Raw genomic sequence first — 19,499 nt, forward strand, 5'->3', positions numbered from 1 at the left:
TACATGTTACCTGCTACCTGTTACATGTTACTTGCTACTTGTTACCTGTTATTTGTTACCTGCTACCTCTTACATGCTACCTTTTACCTGCTACCTGCTACCTGTTAAGCTGTTTGCTACATGCTACCTCTTACTTGCTAAGCTATTTATTACCTACTACCTACTACTTGTTATAGATTCCTTGTTACCTACTACCTGCTACTTCATACCTACTAAGGTACATGTTACCTGTTATCTACTACCTGCTACCTGTTACCTGCTACCTGTTACATGCTACTTGTTACATGCTACCAGCTACCGGCTACCTGTTACATGCTACCTGCTAAGTTATTTGGTATCTACTATATGTTACCACCTGTTGCATGCGATTTGCTACTTGCTACCTGCTAAGTTATGTATTATTTAATACTTATTACCTATTACTTGTTACCTGCTATTGCTACCTGATACTGCTACCTACTACCTACTACCGCTACATGCTACTGCTACCTACTACTTGCTACATGTTACCTACTAAGCTATTAGTTATTTGTTACCTGTTACCTACTACCTGCTACGTGCTACCTACTACTTATTATTTGTTACCTACTACCTGTTACATGTTAAGCTATTAGTTACTTGTTACCTGTTACCTACTACCTGCTACGTGTTACCTACTACCTGTTATCTGTTACCTGCTACCTATTACATGCTAAGTTATTTGTTATTTACTACCTGTTACTTGTTACTTGTTACCGACTACCTACTACTTGCTACTTGTTACTTGTTACCTACTACTTGCTATTACTACCTCTACTTGTTATCTATTATCTGTTATATGTTAAGTTATTTGTTACCTACTACCTGGTACATGTTACCTACTACGCGCTACTTGCTACTTGCTACTTGCTACCTCCTACCTGCTACCTGCTACCTTCTACCTTCTACCTTCTACCTTCTACCTTCTACCTTCTACCTTCTACCTTCTACCTTCTACCTTCTACCTTCTACCTTCTACCTTCTACCTTCTACCTTCTACCTTCTACCTGCTATTTGTTAAGTTATTTGTTACCTGTTATATGCTACCTATTACCTGCTACTTGTTAAGTTATTTGTTCTCTGTTACCTATTACCTTCTATCTGTTACCTACTACCTGCTACCTGTTATCTGCTACCTTCTACCTGCTACCCGCTAACTTCTACTTGTTACCTACTACCTGCTACCTTATACTTGCTAACATCTACATGCTACTTATTACTTGTTAAACTATTTGTTACCTAATATCCTGATACCCTGTTACCTGATATCATGTTACCTACTATCCGCTACTATTACGTTCTCTTTTTCCTACTATTTGTTACCTTTTACCTGCTCTATGTTATCTCCTAGTTGCTAGTTGTTAGTTGTTACCTGCTAAGCTATTTGTTACATGTTATCTATTACTTAGTATAGGTTCCCTGTTAAGCTACCTGCTTATTCCTCCACTTCCATATCTTCTTATGTCACTTCAGTGAAAAATACTTTTTATTCTTTTTGTGCCACTCCATACAAATTTTTGGAAGATGTTTTTGGACCTGAAAGTTGTTTTCGGATATGGAAGTGTTATTTAAGTTTATAAAACCTGGAAGTCATTTTTTAATTTGAGATAAGCCTATGGATTATGTAATTCAAAAACTAATCTTATATCTAGAAAAGACTTTCGGATTATGTAATCCATAAGCTAATCATGCATTTGAAAAATACTTCTGAATTACATAATCCAGAATCTATTCTCATATGTCCATAAAAGACTTTGAAAAATACTTCTGAATTACATAATCCAAAAATATATTCTCATATGTCCAGAAAAGATTTCTGAATTATATAATCTGAAAGTTATTAACACATGAAAAAAAAACTTTCAAATTACATAATCTGAAAGTTAATTCATGTATAAAAAAAACTTTTGAATTATGTAATCTTTAATATTAAAAAATAATATTTTTGGAATTAAATGAGGGTGACAAAATAACATATGGAAATAATAAGTCACTTCCTTTTCTTGGGAGGGGATGGCAAGAGACTGCTTTCATCACACACAACACACCAAATAACACGGTCAAAACAAAATTCACAGCACCCACAAAAACCAACAAGAGAAAGACCAAGTCCTTAGCCTCATGAACGGCCAACTCAAAGTGCTCATGACCACAAATCTCATCATACACCAAGGAGGAAAGAACTGAAATTCCCTCCACCAAGACATAAACAAAATAGATGAAGAAAAAACAGACAAAGAGCAAAGGTAAAGAAGCCTGACATTTGTAAATGGAAAATTATACCTTGAAAAGTGCGTATCACTTGAATTTATAACATTGTGAACTAAAAGAAAGTATAATTATTTTTTTCTATTAAAAAATTACAATTGCAAAATGATTTTGGATGTTAATATATAGCTGTCACAACGAAAGCGCGGACATGGAACAAAACAACTGCTAACGGAGAGGCCAAAAAAATCAAATGAAAATTATTAAAATAAACCACGTTGGAAGTGTATAATTTTCTTTTTCTGGTTTTTCAGATGTGAAGGGATCATCATGCAACTATGTCAAATGTAGAGTGGGGTTCAAATGTAAATTGTCAACATGGATTTATCTTGGAACAGTATAGATTTATTCCTCTATCTTTTACATTATGAAGCACTCTTAGACAGATGTAAAAAGTTTAATGAAACAAAAAGAATTTAATTAGAATGCAGTGACAGAAACACAAGGTTTGACATTGCCGTGTACTGCTGATAAAGGGTGAGATTATTGAGTTTTGTAATATAATTAACATCAAAGTTGATTTCAAATTGATTTCTGATAAAGGAAACATATTTCCAGATCGACCTTTCAACATAATGCATTCTAAATAAAGCATTCCGAGAGATTTGAAATTTTAAATAATTCAGAAGTATATTTTTTTTTAAATACTTCCAGAATATTTAATTCGGAAGGTTTTAATATATTTCAAAATATATGCTCTGAAAAATATGAAGATTTTACACTGTAACTAACGGAAATAAACGGCAAGAAAATATGATGGTGGTGGAGGAAGCAATTGGCGAAATGAAAAGGCAAACATAAAGAAATATTTATACGTGACAAGTCTTAAAAGTCTAAAATAATATTCAGAGTTTTAATTATTATAAAATGAAAGCAGAAGGCACTATATATGTATAATTTTTGCACATAAGCAGTCCCCACCCAGAAGCATAAGCATATGACCGTCTAGCTCATGGCGTATTTCTGAGTCCAAGAACGGGCAGTACTCTCATACTTTGCTCTGTCTGTCTTGTACATGTGTGCAATATCAGGCACCAAAGGATCATCTGGGTTCGGATCTGTCAGCAGGGAGCAAATTGACAGTAGCACCTACAACATATTGCATTAATAACCAATATCAACTTTAATTGCGCATAGGCTTTCAAATTTCAATTTTATGAGTGATCTGCACACACATGCATGCATACCTTTGAAACTGTAAGGGCAGGGCTCCACTGTTCTTTCAGAATGTCCAAACAGATACTTCCATTGCTGTTTATATTAGGGTGAAATACCTTGGTTCGGAAGGAAACCTACAAAAGCAACATTGTAAATAGGTTTCCCAATCTAAACTATACACCCAAGATCAAAGAAACATATACAAGATATAATTCCGGATGCTATTCAGATAAAGGAAAACCAATGAAAGTACAGTGCAGTGAAATCAGTGAAAAGGTTAAAAGCAAAACATTACAAAAAAGAAATATCACAGTGGACCATGATGCCACAAAAACTGACAATTGAAAGGTACTACATCACTTTCACCAACAGATTTAAATATCTGGTTGAGTACATGCCAACGACAGGAAGACTATGGTTTTCATGAAAACATTACTAATCAGAAGTTGTGTCTCAATATTATTATGAAAACATAAAATGGTTGAACTCGACGACATGCCATGCCAACTACACAAGAATATTTAGCAAAAAGACAACTAAACCAGAAAACAAACCAATTCAATTTCAAAGAAAGACGACAAGCAACAATTTCATCCTAAAGTACATATTAAAGTTTCAGTATCACATAAGAAATTAAGGTGAATAATCTCTTTAATACTTATGTAATAACAACAATGGCAAAAAAGCACTTGAATCCATCAGGATATTAAAGCCTAGTTAGTTACCTTTGGTGGCTTAAATGGATAATCCGGTGGGAAGTGAATGGTGACCAAGAATACACCACCAGCATAAGGGCTGTCTGTTGGACCCATGATAGTAGCTTGCCAATGAAACATATCATCACCAACAGGGCCTAATCAAGAATGGAATATACAAGATTCGTGATAGCCTTCCCATAGAATCAAGATAACTTTAGATGCATTTGATACAGATAAACAACTACATATAAGGTTGTTTACGTTTTAATAGAAAATTATTTAACATTTTATACAAACAAACAAGGTACTTGGCTGTTGGGCTCCCAACATGAAGGTGTGACCAAAACATCTTAATCAATTCAAATCTGCATATAGCTTCTGTTACTCTCAACCAACCAACCCTCTAATTCTTATTTATTCTGTAATAGTATCCTTTTCTAATCCCTAGGCATTTGATCTCTTATTTTATAAACATGAATCTATACCCAAAATCTTTCTTCATAAAATTGACAAAAAAGAATCCATAATATAGACCTCGTCTCATATAGTTCTCAAACTCAGAAAGTGTTTTGTATACACACATTATACATACTACTGAATTAATACTAACTATATACAAATATGCTGAAAAAAACTCAATTCATGAAATAATTGTAATTAACAAAGAGTTAACAGTATGCAAATTTTGAACGAGGCAAAATAAACAGAGAGGAAAAAAAAACAGCAGTATTTTCACAAACAAAAAAATGAACACAAACACTACAAAAACAAATGAAAAAGAAGAGGGGAAAAAAATTGAACGTGAATAAGGATTGGGTTGAGAAGATCCTGGCCAAAAAACTTGGGAGAGAAGCCTGCGATGCACACAGAAGCCACTTTATACATGACAGGCTGCAAACCCAATCTGTTATAGTGGTCGAACACTAAAAAACAGCACTACAATGTCCAAATAGCAGCCACTGGCTGCTCTGCTCCACTACTCTATCATCACCATAGTATGCTCTGAACAACCAGGACACAAATTCATTCTATTTATCAAACATTACAAAGAGAATCTTCTACTTTATAACATTACAATTAAATCACTCTATTAATGTAAAAAAATTGAAACTATTAAATTCTTAAAAAAAATCAATAAAAAATTATCATTTCATATACAAAAGAAAAAAGGTTATTTTAAATTTTTGTAATAAAAAATTTAAAATTAACTTAGTCATGAATCGTAAAAAGATGGAATAAACCAAATTTTTAAAAGCAATTCTTCAGAATTCAATAATAAATAATATAAATTTTTATTTTATTTTATCACTATTACTATTTTTATCATTAACCATTCAAATGATTAAGTTTTTTGATAACTTGTATTATTAAGCTACTGAATTTCTTATAGTAATATTTTGAATCAATTCTTGCTATTAATAATTTCAATTTTTCACTGTAGAGATAATTAATTTTAATTCACATAAAATAAAAGGAAAATTGTATAATGTTTAAGAAATAGAAGGAATTTTATGAAAGAAGTCAAAATCTGTAAAAGGTTTTTTTTTCAGTTCCATCTAAAAAATAAAGGTTTAAGAGTATGGTTTTTATATTTATAAAATAGGAGTGGCTTTGCGTAAGAAATGTAAAACAAAAAGAGGTTGGGAAATTTTCTTTTTCTCTAGATTAAAGTTGAATCCACATTCATATCATTAAACTTTCCATCATTGTATCATATCTTCAATTCAAACAAATATCAATTTCCTCATAAGAACATATTGTTTCATCTTGTCTAGATATGATCAATGTTATCAATGGTGGATGGCAGCAAGCCAAAATTCTCCCATATACACAAGGCAAATGGCATGCTCAATGGCAGAAGCCATGACAGACAACATAAACACACACACAGATGACTAAAATATGAGTATAAAAAAATTGAAAACAGAATCTGCTCGACTTTTATTTTTGCTTGACATTGTCCTAGAAGGGAGAAGGATTGTAAACACAATTATAGATTTAATAGATAAAGTTAGAAAACAAGAGAAGATGGACTGAAATTTTGAAAACAAAGAAAACTGAAACCGATAACAAATTGTATTAAAACAGAAACAAAAAAATGAAGAAAATAACAGAACAGAACAATCACATCAAGAACAAGATGTCAATGTTGCAGAAACACTGAAACATAAAAGAGAGATGAAGGAAAAACAGAGAATAAGAGAAAAAGAAAAATGCAATTGACAAAGATCAGGCACTCAGACAATAATAGACAAACAAAAAAAAAGTGGCACAGAAAGAACATGCAGAGAAAAAGAAAGAGGTGGTCACACGAAAACATTTGCCAGAGCTCTGGGTGCTATCATTCAAGTTGCCAGCAACAGGAAGAAAAAAGTGAAATGAAAAAATGAAGCCCGATACTGAAATAGCCCTAAAATGAATTAAAATAAAAGAGGTCCTCATGTGGCAGAAATGGTGGATTGCATCATAAAACAATTTGGCAGCTAGCGAATGGCAGCAAGCACAAAAAACACCACATCATTGAAGTATGGGAGCACCATAACCGCTTTTTCCCCAATGAATTAACCACTTTAAATCAGTTTTGAGAACTATACGGCCTGTTTAATAGTGACAATTTATATTATAAAATAACCAATAAATTAGGAGATAAATAGATTAAGATGAGAAGTAAAAAGTGTATATAAGAAAACACTTCAAATCAGTACAGAGCTATAAGACAAGTTTAAAAGCCACGGGATACATAACAAAATGACAAATAAGTTAAAAGAAAAGACAGACGAGAACACAAGAAAAGCATCTCTTCCAGAAATAGAAATATTAATTGGTTTACTTGCGAATGTATAGTATAGGCACACACCATTCTGAATTACTGAACAACAGGATTAAATAATAAGACACAATAGAGAGAATCTCAGGCAAACAAACCAGCACTGCAGGAAACAGGAGGGTCCTTCTGCAAATCCTTCAACTCCTTAGTAATACGTTTAGAAGCCATCACAAGTGTGTGTACCTACATTTAAGACAAATTTCAGGCTTCTTTTACCTCTTGGAGCAATTTGTGAACCAATATAAATATAAATGCATTTAATATTACCTGTTCATCAGTTTCAAAAACAGATTGAATAAAACCATGGCGTCCGAGAATAAAAACTAAATTCAATTTACAACTTATGAAGGCAATTCAAACAAACAATAAATAAAAATGTTTTATTGCACTTTTTTTCAAATCACGTACACTATATCAAAATAGGATTTTACAAAAGATAAAAAGTTCATTTCGAATCAAACACCATTGAAAATAATTGATAAAAGCCTGACAGGTAAAATAACTTCATCTGTAAGGAAACATAACTACCTTAAGTTGTCAAGAAACATAGCTACGATAGCTAACATTTTACTCCATTAACGTTCTGTATCCTTCGAAATATTGAAAATGCCATGCATGAGAGACAACAATAAGAAAAAAAACAAAAAATGGGATGCCATAGCGTGAGGAGGTGGCGTCTGGGGAACCTCACAAGCAGAGAAGCTATTTGCAGGATTGGTATACCTTAACCACGAGACCACCATTAAATTAAAAAAAAAAAAATCATGTTTGGCTGGTTTGATGTTCTAAAATTTTACACAATTTGAAACCAGCAAAACTTCTAAAATGGAAATTCTTTTCAAAAGGAGGGGGAAACACATAAACAAGCTTATTCAACGCACAAAAAAGAAACAGTAACTGATATAAATGATCACAAAAAAGGGTCCCCCCATGATAGCATTAGCACAATAGCCAATTCAAGGTGATTGCAGTACCCTCGAGGGAACCATCACAGAAACCAAAATACGATTTCATTCGGATTTTATCAAACTAATATGACTACACAGCAAAAGACTTTGCAACAGAAAAATGTGAACTAAATTTTTAACCAAAGTACGACGAGTAAAAAAAACTATAGTTAAATCAAAACCAACCTAATTAATAATAATAACAACAACAAGTATAAGAGAAACCCAGGATTTAAACCATCAATAGTTTGCAGACGCATTGCTGGTGCACAGCACCATAGAACACAATCTCTAACCACACAGAAGAACAAGCAAAAAGTACAAGTCCCAGTGTGAAAGGCAAGAGAGAAAGAAAATGAACAAAACAAAAAAATGCGAAAATGAACCCTAAAATCCGCAAAAAATAAAAATCGGCAAGCAAGATAATACGATGAAGCAAAGGAAAGACGGAAAGAAAACGTTGCATAGAGAAAGAAAAATTGAGAGAATCGAAAAGGGTGTGAGATACCTTAAAATCCTAGGGTTTGAAGTTTGATGAGCGATGAGAAAGCGTTGAGGAGTGAAAGAGTGAGTCTTTCAGCCTATTCCTTATATAATCTTCCGAGCGTAATTCGATGCTTGCCATGCACGTGAGTTGTGAGTGTGCAAAATAATTAATAAATTAATAATTATTTTATTCTTCTCACTATATAATTATAATTAATAATTACTATTTTTGTACTTGATTCTTACGTCCAATTCTCCTCCTACCTGATCAAGATTAAATTAATAAAAAAAAAACTAAATATGAAATAAATATTTTATATTAGTCTTTTTCAAATCAATCCATTCATTCATAATCTTATCCGAATACTGTAACTCGAATTAATAGATGCAATATTATATTAGAAAATCAATAATAAAATCCATTATTATTAACTTCAGTCAGTCATTTCAATTTTGTTATTTTTTCTTAATTGTTTGTTTGTGTTAATACAGAACTTATAAGCATCTTTGATCATGTTGTGGCATACTTGTAATCAAGATCCTTTGCAGAATGTTGTGATTTTCATAAGAAAATCTTAATCAAGTTCTTAAACTTAAAAATTATTATGGATGGCACGATTGATGAGAAAAGTGAGAATAATAGTTTAATCAATTATAATCTCAATAACTTTGATCTTATTTGTGGAATAAGATGATTCATTTTTGGATAATTAATTCGATTTCTTCTTTTATAGCAGAGATTGTGATGTTCATTTTGTAGCACATGTGGTTTTCCACCAAATCTTAAAACTAAAAGGGGGTTCTACATATGCAAAATATGAGCATGGTGATGGTGTTGAAGATAAAAAGATGTGTATTTTATGAAGGGTCAAGAACATGATCAAGTGTTCCTACTTTTACTCAAGAGGGAACTATAAATTTCATTGTTACATTTTGAAAATTACAATGAAGATGTTCACTACTAATCATTATCAATGAAGCTACTTTGTTGAAGAAATCACAAGAATTAGTTTCTTATGATTCACAATAAACTCTTTCACTTTTCCATTGTTGCACCATTCAATCAACTCTTTCATTCTTTGTATTAAATAATAGATGTGTTGACAATGCCTTGTGTTGTCTTACTTTGTTGGATTTTTTAATGATATGAGTCTAGTTGAAGCATCTAATAGACTATGTATGATGGTATGCACCTATCTTTTAAAGGTTAACATTTGGTAATTGTTGTTATTTAGATAGCTATTATATTTAGTCAATTAGGATTTTTGTTTTTCAGTTTTGTAGTTAGTTATGTTGTAGTTAGCCTATATACACTCTACCATGACTAACTAACATCATATGGGCTTGTGTAATTTATATTCATCATTCTTTATAATTCTTTATTCTTATTTGAGCATATGTGATATTTATGTAATTATTGTATTTTGTGTTGAGAAAGTAGGATGAGTTTGAGAGAGGGGTGAATAGAACTTAAAAACAAAACTTCAGTTTTTTTTCAATTTTACATAAAAGCAAAGCACAAATTTCTTTGAATTAAATTATTCTAAATAAAGCTTCTTGAAAGGACTTTGAGATGTTGAGCCAATTTACTTAAATTTAATGAAAAAACTCAAAAGACATAAGGGAGAAAGAAGAAATACACAACAAATGTATATACTTGTAAATCCTAAATTTATTGAAGTTAGTATGTTTTAAATTCTTTATTGTATTAATCATTTTATTACTCAAACTATTTTGTTTGTAAGTCATATTTGGTAGAACCAAAAGTGACTTCTAAAAAAAATACTTGGTGTTTGTTATGTCATTTAGGGCCTCTTTGCATCCAAGTGAATACTATTCACCCGGATTGAAAAACAAATAAAATATGTGTTTGTATCTACGTAATGGTGAGGAAAGAAAAGTGATTGGTTGTGGGAGAGCAGAAAAAACAATCTTTGATGTGTAGCGAAGAAAAAGCAACGAAACCAACAAAAAGTTTAAATAACATTACTAAAATGTCAAAATTACCCTTAACTTTATATATATAAAATAACATTATATATATATATATTACAAAAATAATAATAAATTATAAAAATATAAAAATAAATTACAAGTTTAATAATAATTAAAATAAATCTATTAAATAATAATATCAATAATAATAAAAAATTAATTTTTTAGATTTTATGCTATTAGAGTGATGAATATAAAAATGAAGGTTTATATGCCTTTTATTACACTTGCAGACTATCCCTCATAATCCTTTTCACATAAGTTCTGTGAAAAGATCTTTGTAAAAATGTTTTATTAAACGCCAAGATAATAATCTTTAGATCATTTATTATTTTATTTGTTTTCTAACAAGGTTTGCCAAAATGTTTAGTAACTCTATTCAAACCCTTTTAGAATTAACATACTACTTTAATTCTTATATTATTAAAAATATAAGAAGATGAATGTTTGTTCTAAAATTAGAAAGAATGAAAATGACAGTAAGTATAATTTAAGAGAATTTGAGTATAATTAATTTTTCTTTTAATAGTTTTTTCAGTTTATAATCTATTATTAAAATTTTAAAGATTACATTCGGTTTCAATTAAAATTAAATTATTTAATTACTATCAATTTTCAGGAATGAAACCTTATAATATTTAGATAGTCGAAATTCCACCATAACCATATAAATTTCAAGATACATATAAACTATTCATATTTTTGCATGATACAGAAAACTATAGAGAATATATTTACACGTAAGACGTTAAACATTTTTTCAATAATATAAAATTATAAATGATAATTATTAATTTATATATTACTATAGAAACTTTCATGAATTTTATGCTAAGATAACAAAATATAGTATTTATCTTTTCCATTATAAAAGCTTCAGTCCAAATTCTATTAATTAATTATTATGTCGTTGAACTAAATTTTATATTATCATTATTTTTTAATATCAATCAACATATTAATTTGGCACGATATTTACAATTGATTATTCATTCTAGATATATCACATAAATTCATTACATTTCAAACAAATGTTTACATTTTGGATCTAAAAGTGCAATAAAAACTGTTGGATTTCATAATCGATAACACACAGAATTGTCAAAATATATTTTAAAAGTCATAAATCCCTTTGTGGAGTAGGTGATCCATAACTAACTTTTAAATTAAACTATCCAAAATTTTGTCAATTGACCTTCATATTGTAAGAAAGTCATGAATCACCTTTTGAAAGAACCTCAAACTTTACAAATGAGCTTAGCTAGAATTAAAAAAAATAAAATTGGATTACATAATCCAAAAAGTTTCAATAGAGTAATTTTTCGAAATAGTGCAATTCAACATCTCTTCCTTTATGAAAAAGTGTTTAACTTTTGAAAATTACAATTAATAACACAAAATTTAGAATGAATATTTTAGATTGTTTAACCTAAAAGATTTCCAAATATCATAATCTAAAATAAAGCAAATTCTCCATGAATATCCTTCCTTCCTAAATATGAAACTGGATCTAGGATTGTAATCCAAACATTGAAACAAAATATGAAATTATATTCTAGGTTGTACAATCTAGACATTGTAATCAAATCTGGAATTGTATATCTTTTACTTTTGAATTGTATAATATGAAAGCTATATTTTTCATGAAAAAATAGTTTCTAGATTGATCAATCCAGAAGTCAATCATTTTTTAACTTTGGATTACACAATAAAAAAAGAACTTAATGAAAAAAAAAGAACTTCTAAATTATACTAGAAGTATCTCTATTGTCCAATTCAGAACACTCTTTTTTAAGTTCATCCATGACATCATACATAGACAAAACATAGACAAGAGTGGCAACAAAAGCAAGGAGGTGGAAACGGGAAGGAGACAACAACCACAAGAGGATGACAAGAACAAGGTGACAACCACAGGAAGATGACAAGGAGGTGACAAAATTGTAGGGCAACGACAACAAAGGAAGCAGAAATAAATATGATCTTTTAACTACCTCATGAGGTGTCCATGGAAAATGAGGTAGCAGAAACAAATGAAACATTGCGTTACCTCAACATGTGACATTCTATTTGTCACAACTAATAAAGAAATATGCCAACAGATACCAAACAGAATATAATAAGTATATTTTGTAAATATTTACACATTTAAAACTAATTTTAAAATAAGATATTAATTATGAGATGGTAAGTTAGTAGCTTTAGAAACATTGAAAACATTTACTATAAAAAATCAACAGTTATCATATTGACGATAGATAATAATAATATAAAATTATATAGAACATTTGAAATAAATCTTAAAACTAATTTTCATAATTAATAATTTATTTACTTATTTAAATAAAAGTAGTAATCTAAAGTGAACTACCTCTCTTTCATATTCATTGATGTTTAAGGTAAAAATCATTACAAAACTATTTAGAATATATAAAACATTATTCTATTTAGATACAATACACTAATTCAATATTTCATTATTTATACTAAAATATTATAGCAATTATTAAATAGGATATACGTGAAGAGAATACTAATGATTCTTCGAAACTGTATAACATAAATAGTTTTTTAGAAGGAAGAAATAAAAAAGGAGACAATGATGAAGTATTAACAAATTTTATCATATATTGTAAGCACTAGAAGTGAATGAAGTACCTAAAATTTACAAATACCCTTTGAATTTACCAATATTTGAGCTAGTTTAAAAGGGGAAAGATAAATGGTTTGATGCAGGGCATCTTGGCCTCAGTTCATCTCAAAATAGCAGTGCAACTAGGAATTGCTATATTCTATCCCTTTCAAAATACCAGTTCAACTAGGGTAATATGTGATCAGACCTTTCATAAAAAAAATCTCCCGACCCAAAAAAATGAAGAAAAAAATTCATCTACCTCCCGAGAGAACAAAAAGGAATAATGGTAAATGTACATGATCCTAAAAGTATAAGAGCAAAGCAAATACGATATGGTTTCGGGGCTGGCAAAAATTATTGTGGCAAACAAATGCTATTTGGAACAAAACTCAGTCTTGAACCTGGTGAGGTTCTGAGAGAATTTATCCCTATTTTTTCCATCCAAGCTGAGAGTCACATCTGTCATAAGCTTGTCAAAACACAAAGAAAGCCGCTGGTGTTGGTCTGGCGGCTGCAAAACGATTCAAGGAAAATTAAGATTTTTTAAGGCATGAAATTATTGCTACTTCTATTGCAAATAGAATACGTAATCTTAACTTTGGCTAATCTTAACGTTTAGTTGCTTTTGTTTACAAATCTTAAACTTCATGTTCAGTAGCTGAAAGAAACTTATTTATTTGGTTTAGTTTGAACTTATGTCGTAATCATGTACTACTAGACTTTAGCTATTTTAGTATTGTACATAATCATTTTACTATGTTATTTAACTATGTTGCTCTAGTTATCATGTAGTTTACACATAATTTGTTCAAGTATGTTACAGTTATACTTTTGTAGCACATCTTTACCCTTACTTTAGCAAAGTAATTATTTTGTTTACACTATCTACCCAATGTTGTATGCAATATGGTAAAGATGATAACAATAAATGTTACTAATACATTTATTTAATATCATATTGCAATGATAATAACAACAAGAAAAATTATATTTATGCCCATATTAACCAACGCATGCCAAGAATACCAATAGAGGGAAGCTTGATATACTGTTAAATTAAATAACAAGATGTGCCACAATTTGGACTTACATGGGAAGCCAAAATTTGAGCCTTCACATTTGTGAACATCTGCAACAAAAATAATTAAGTCAATATGCTTGTTTATATTGAAGAAATTACAAGACTCAGATATGGTGGAAGGATGTATAAGAAGAATGCTCCATAGAATATTAGATGGATGAGTTAGACATGTTATTGTGTCGTACAAGTAATAAAAACAAAGGAAGTATCACCGATATTAACATCAACCTTATAATAAATTTTTTTATGCTTTCTAGTGGTAATTCTTCCAATACCATGAAAATCCTTATGTGGTGCAAGTGTATGTGCTACTGTACTACTCAGTATTAGAAGATACAAATTTACTTCTTGTCAGTGTCAGATAGTTAGAATTTGGTTAGGAGTTAATTTCCCTTCTCAACTGTTTATCCCTACATCACAATACTCAATGTGTGATGACAGTTAGCTGTTAGGAGTTAGTTTTCCTTCCCTGCTATATATATCTACATGTGTGTGGTAATCATTCTTCTGTTCTTGTAATAAAATCAAGTTTCACTTCTCTGAAACTCCTTGAACGTTAATAGGCAGCAAATAAAATACTGATATTATGAAATGATACGTATATTCAACATGGAACAGCCAACAATGCGGAAATCATTTGGAAACCTACATTTCCGGATTAAAACAGAATGCCTCTTATAAAATTCATGCATTGTCATGTTCTGTTCAAGCATCCAAGAAAATTGAATATCTTAAAACCAATGTTAAAATAACAGGCCACAAGCTTTAATATCTATTTCAGCACCTAGTTTTTGAAACAATCATTTAAAAAACTGTGAAGACATTAAGTGTTCTGACTAGCATGAACAACCATGCAAATTTATATCTTCTGAAACAGTGTGAATAAAGAACATTCAAGTGAATTATGTAGCAATCAGATAATCAAATAATCACCTCTTCACTGATCAGCATCATGCTCAGAATTGCACGGCTAAGAGTCCACTGATTGCCACGGTCTTCAAATATAACAACTTCAAATAGAGTTCTCAATATCTAAGGAAAATTTTAAAACGTTTGAAAGATTAAGACATACTTATATTAGAGAAAATATCAATAGAGTAAGCACATTGGTTCAAGCTATAGTAAAAAAAAAAGTAAGCTAAATACAAACATACTCTAGAGAAAAGCTCAGCACAGTCAGAAATGAGTCCAGATGCATTAAGAGCAGCGGGTGAGGTAGCCAACTCTCCAACAATGACATGGGTGAAATAAAACGTAGCCAAGTTGTCAATAGCATTGGTGCACTATATACAAAAGGAACATTAGAGTTAGTAATTACAAAAATACCATCGAAGTAAGAAATTGTCCTTAGTTATCAATGCATGAGCATATGCAAATGTTATTTAGATTATAAACCAAACTTGTATTTAATACCAGTAAATAACATAAATTGAATTATATTGGGTAATCAACGTCCACCTTTTTTACCTTGGGTAATTATTTTGGTATGTAAAACAGGGGAAAAAAGGAACATGATGGAGTGGTGTAGTTAGATGTAGTTATTGATGAATATAGGCCATGGAGATGTTTTATGTGGGAGTCTGGTTTAAAGTTTATTTATATACCATGACATTGCATATAAATCCACTATAACCAGATATCATTGTTTAATTACTTTTTGGTCATATGTATGTAACACTTTTAAGCACCTCTGGTACCACTATTATATAATATAATATCTTTCTCTGCTGAGCCGAAAAAAAATTAATTGAATTATCACAACTAAAAATGTGCCGAGCTTTTACAGACCTGTGATGATATTTTCTCACTCAAATCTTTTAGTCCTGATTCAAGAGATCCAACAACAAGCATAAATGTAGTTTTATCCAAACTCAAAACAAATGACAAATGACAACTGAAGAGAGAATCCAAGAATGCAAAGTAAGCTGCTGCAACCTGGAAAACAGACCACAAGAAAACAATAAGTTTGTATTGATATTTTCAAAATCACCAGAAGCTATAGATTCAATACGCAGTGATCAGGACATAACATCAGAAAGAACTCTATCAATGACTGTACTTTTTAAGTCAAACTCAGCCGTCATTAATTTTTAGTTCTTTTAGCTATATTCCAGAAACAAAACTGTAAACATCAGGACTGAGCAACCTGTGTTAACAAGGAAAAAAAGCACAAACCAAACAAAAATATACATTTAAAAGATTGATCAAACACTTATATACAAATTAATTAATATCAGTTTAAGAAAACAAGCAAACCAAAGAGTAATTCAAATTTGTTTGCATAATCATTACCAAAATAATTAAAAATTAAACTCTCGCGTAGACAAAAGGAAATATTAGATGTAAGGTTTACCAACTATGTAAGCCTAATAAATTTTACAGATATATAATAATTACAACACACAAGTTGGATTAACCAGAGGAAAGCACTTCTATCGTTAACCAACATATTAGAGAACATAGAGTAAATGTAGAGTAGTACCTTCCGAAATGCAAATATATCAGCCAAAGGAATTGATAATATCATCTTAACAATGATATCAAGAGCATCAACAAGCGCTCTATCACCATAAAGTTCAAAAATACCAAAGTTCACAAAGCTCCCAGATATTGCTGCCAGAGAAAGGAAAATAACATAATAAACCCATTGGGAATGTAAATATATGATGATACTATTACATAATATGTTCACTTAATATTTTTTTGCTTCACAGACCAATAAGACAATACAGAAGTAATAATCAATTATTGTGAAACCAACCTCTAAAATAATTAAAAAAAAGTAAGAATTTATACTTTCACTTCTATCACCTTTAACAATTCAAACATACTTACAAATAAATTTCATACTGCCAATATAAAACTACACATAAAGTGTGATAAAATTAATAATAGGGGTAATTAAACAATCATTTAACCGAGAGAAACTTGAAAAAATATTACATTTAGAATGTAATAGGATAGTAGAGAAAGGCAGCTTGGAAGCTGGTGGCACTAAAATGTATTTTTCACATGTGGCATTTAATCAAATGACAAATGTTACCTAGATCTAAACCTAAATTACTTCATGCTCCCAATAGAGAAGTCCCTTCCACTACATCCTACATGCCAACAGAAAATACGATAGACAGTCAGCTATATTAAGATTCCAGAATAGAAGCGTACCACGTGTAAGAATTATCAAACAAATTGATATCCCCTTGTATTTGGAAGTGTACATGTCTGCTTTGTTAGGGAGTGGTAAAATCCTCGATCCATAAGCAACAATCAATTTACTAACTTCTCGGAAAAGTAGTATCCCGTTGGGAGAAGAATATTCAAAATTCAATCGCTGGGACTTGTTCAGTACTAGTTCAGACATGAATTTCAATAGTGGAGTTGTTACCTGCATCGTATTTTTTAAATCAAGCATCCCTTTGATGTGACAATGATAAGTTTCTCTATTAAGTAGTGGAGGTGAATATGTAACATTGATCGGAAGATGTACATTATAAACTAGATATTAATTATATATAATACCTTATTTTCAGCAACATAGCAAGACAACCATTACTGTCAAATTTTTAGACAGTTTGAAACAAAAAGTCACAGGTCTTAGCTCTCAAGCATACATACAATTTCAATATCGAAAATACAATACAATACAATATATAGCTTAGCTTTAAAGTAAAAAGCATCAATTTAAAAAATATAAAAGAATCACTATCAATGAAAGTATATGTCAGAAAGATTTAAAGCAAAAAAATAATTCCAAAATTAGAAAGAAAAATGTGAAACTAGTTTGCTAAAGCTAAGATTTGAAAGGAAAACACGTTGACTCAAATCATGTCTCCCACTCTAAGAAACTAGCTTTTTATTGTGATAAATTTATTAGTTTTAAATGGACAATTGTTGATTCTTTTCTTTCTTATTTTCCTTTTTCTTTGCCTTTCCTAGTTTACCACTCCTACATAGGGGAGTTCATTGGGTGAGGTTACCCGATGACCCAATCCAACCCAATTAGATTGGGTTGGGTTTAATTTATGATTGAGTCAAACCCGACTCAACCCAAACTGATCCACTCTTAAATGGGTTGGGTGACAGTTTTAGTATAGGTGACCTGAGACCCACTCTTATACTTATCTCACACACCCACTCATAGATAGTATAACCTTAGACAAACCTAACTCTCGTGGCGGTGGTAAATCTTCTTCAGTTTCGTCTCCATCATTCACATCTAGTGTTCACCTTCACTGCATCTCAACCCTAACATTAGACAAACAAACCTAAACACTCTCGTGGCAATGTGTCTTCTTTGTATCAACACTAGCATTCTCGACTTGTTGTTCAATTGCGTCATTCACCTTTGTCACATCTCAACCTTGACATTAGACAAACAAACCTAAACAATGTTGTTGTGTATCTCCTTCGTATCAACCCTAGCCTTCACACCACTGTCATTGTCTTTCACCATTCGCCTTTGTTATTTGTCATCCCTCTCACCTCTGTTGTTTGCCTTCACATCAATTGCCTCCAGTGTTTGTCTATGTCATTTGCCTTTGCCGCCTCTTCTCTAACACAACCTTGTCTTCGACCTTGGTTTCAAGTGAAATGTTTTGCATTTTAATTTTCCATTCTTTTAAATGAAAACATCATCTCCTTATCGCCTTGCTTATAATTTGCAAAAGCAAAAGCTCTTCGTTGAAGACAAAAAGCACACCAAGAGCATGTCACGAGATTGTACTGTTTTTTTGCACTTCATTGGGGTGGATGCATAACAAAGCAGACGAAGGAAGTGGAAGCTTGTTGTCTATGTGGAATAAAGAAGGCTTTGAATACAAAAATCATTTGATGGGAACAGGCTTTATTATCATCTTTGGCCATTACATAAAATCATCCTCTAGGTGTGTGGTGGTAAACGTCTACTCTCCATGCACGCTGAATGGTAAAAAGAGTTTGTGGGAGGACCTTACTAAAGTAAAAATGGCTCGCCATGAACCAACTTGGTGCTTTTGTGGGGATTTCAACGCGGAAAGAAGCAGAAGTGAAAGGAAAGGCGTTAGAGGTAGGGGAGAGCAAACAAGTGAGTTAATTGGCTTTAATAGTTTCATTGACTCCATCTTTCTACTAGAGTTACCTCTAGTAGGTAAGAAGTTTCCGTGGTTTAAACTTGACGGAACAACAAAGAGTAGAATTAATAGAGTGTTTGTAAATGAAGAGTGGTTGCAGCTTTGGCCCATGAGTAAGTAATATGTTTTAAGAAGGGAAGTGACAGACCACTGTGCTATGGTGGTTAAGTTTGTAGAGAAAGACTGGGGTCCCAAACCCTTCAAAACCATTGATGCTTGGTTCCAGGAGAGAGGTTTCAACAGGATGGGGCAAGACAAATGGCGGTCCTACTCGGTAC

At 31.2% G+C, this 19,499-nt stretch overlaps 2 protein-coding genes across 8 annotated transcripts in view; both read right to left on the minus strand.

Moving 5' to 3' along the window:
• Positions 1–3,070: 3,070 nt before the first annotated feature.
• Positions 3,071–8,540, minus strand: LOC137830474 (ubiquitin-conjugating enzyme E2-17 kDa). The gene is made up of 5 exons (XM_068637836.2): positions 8,425–8,540; positions 7,068–7,152; positions 4,170–4,297; positions 3,474–3,578; positions 3,071–3,375 (listed from the first exon to the last, which is right to left on the minus strand). Exons 2-5 carry the CDS (start codon positions 7,135–7,137, stop codon positions 3,232–3,234), a joined length of 447 nt encoding a protein of 148 aa, XP_068493937.1. The 5' UTR covers positions 7,138–7,152; positions 8,425–8,540; the 3' UTR covers positions 3,071–3,231.
• A 4,460-nt stretch (positions 8,541–13,000) lies between these two features.
• LOC137830478 (uncharacterized) overlaps positions 13,001–19,499 on the minus strand; it is a 32,971-nt gene continuing 26,472 nt past the window's right edge. For all 7 annotated transcript variants that reach the window (XR_016522860.1, XR_016522859.1, XM_090304225.1 and 4 more), the window contains 7 exons: positions 17,279–17,498; positions 16,596–16,726; positions 15,902–16,048; positions 15,268–15,396; positions 15,047–15,145; positions 14,123–14,161; positions 13,001–13,543 (listed from right to left, as the gene is read on the minus strand). Coding sequence is in view for 5 of the 7 variants with exons in the window: in XM_090304225.1 (XP_090160351.1) it covers positions 13,406–13,543; positions 14,123–14,161; positions 15,047–15,145; positions 15,268–15,396; positions 15,902–16,048; positions 16,596–16,726; positions 17,279–17,498 (903 nt within the window). In the remaining 2 variants the exon portion in view is untranslated. The remainder of the gene's footprint in view (positions 13,544–14,122; positions 14,162–15,046; positions 15,146–15,267; positions 15,397–15,901; positions 16,049–16,595; positions 16,727–17,278; positions 17,499–19,499) is intronic.

The sequence above is a fragment of the Phaseolus vulgaris genome, chromosome 7 (genome assembly GCF_051622355.1).
Source record: "Phaseolus vulgaris cultivar YP4 chromosome 7, ASM5162235v1, whole genome shotgun sequence".
NCBI lineage: Eukaryota > Viridiplantae > Streptophyta > Magnoliopsida > Fabales > Fabaceae > Phaseolus > Phaseolus vulgaris.

What these genes read in the sequence shown, in the direction of transcription:
- LOC137830474 (XM_068637836.2), bottom strand. Translation starts at nt 7,137, where the DNA reads ATGGCTTCTAAACGTATTACTAAGGAGTTGAAGGATTTGCAGAAGGAC. An exon ending in TCCTGTTTCCTGCAGTGCTG is followed by an intron (nt 4,298 to 7,067) that starts GTTTGTTTGCCT and finishes ATTCTTGATTAG; the next exon opens with GCCCTGTTGGTGATGATATG. An exon ending in CTGCCCTTACAGTTTCAAAG is followed by an intron (nt 3,376 to 3,473) that starts GTATGCATGCAT and finishes AATATGTTGTAG; the next exon opens with GTGCTACTGTCAATTTGCTC.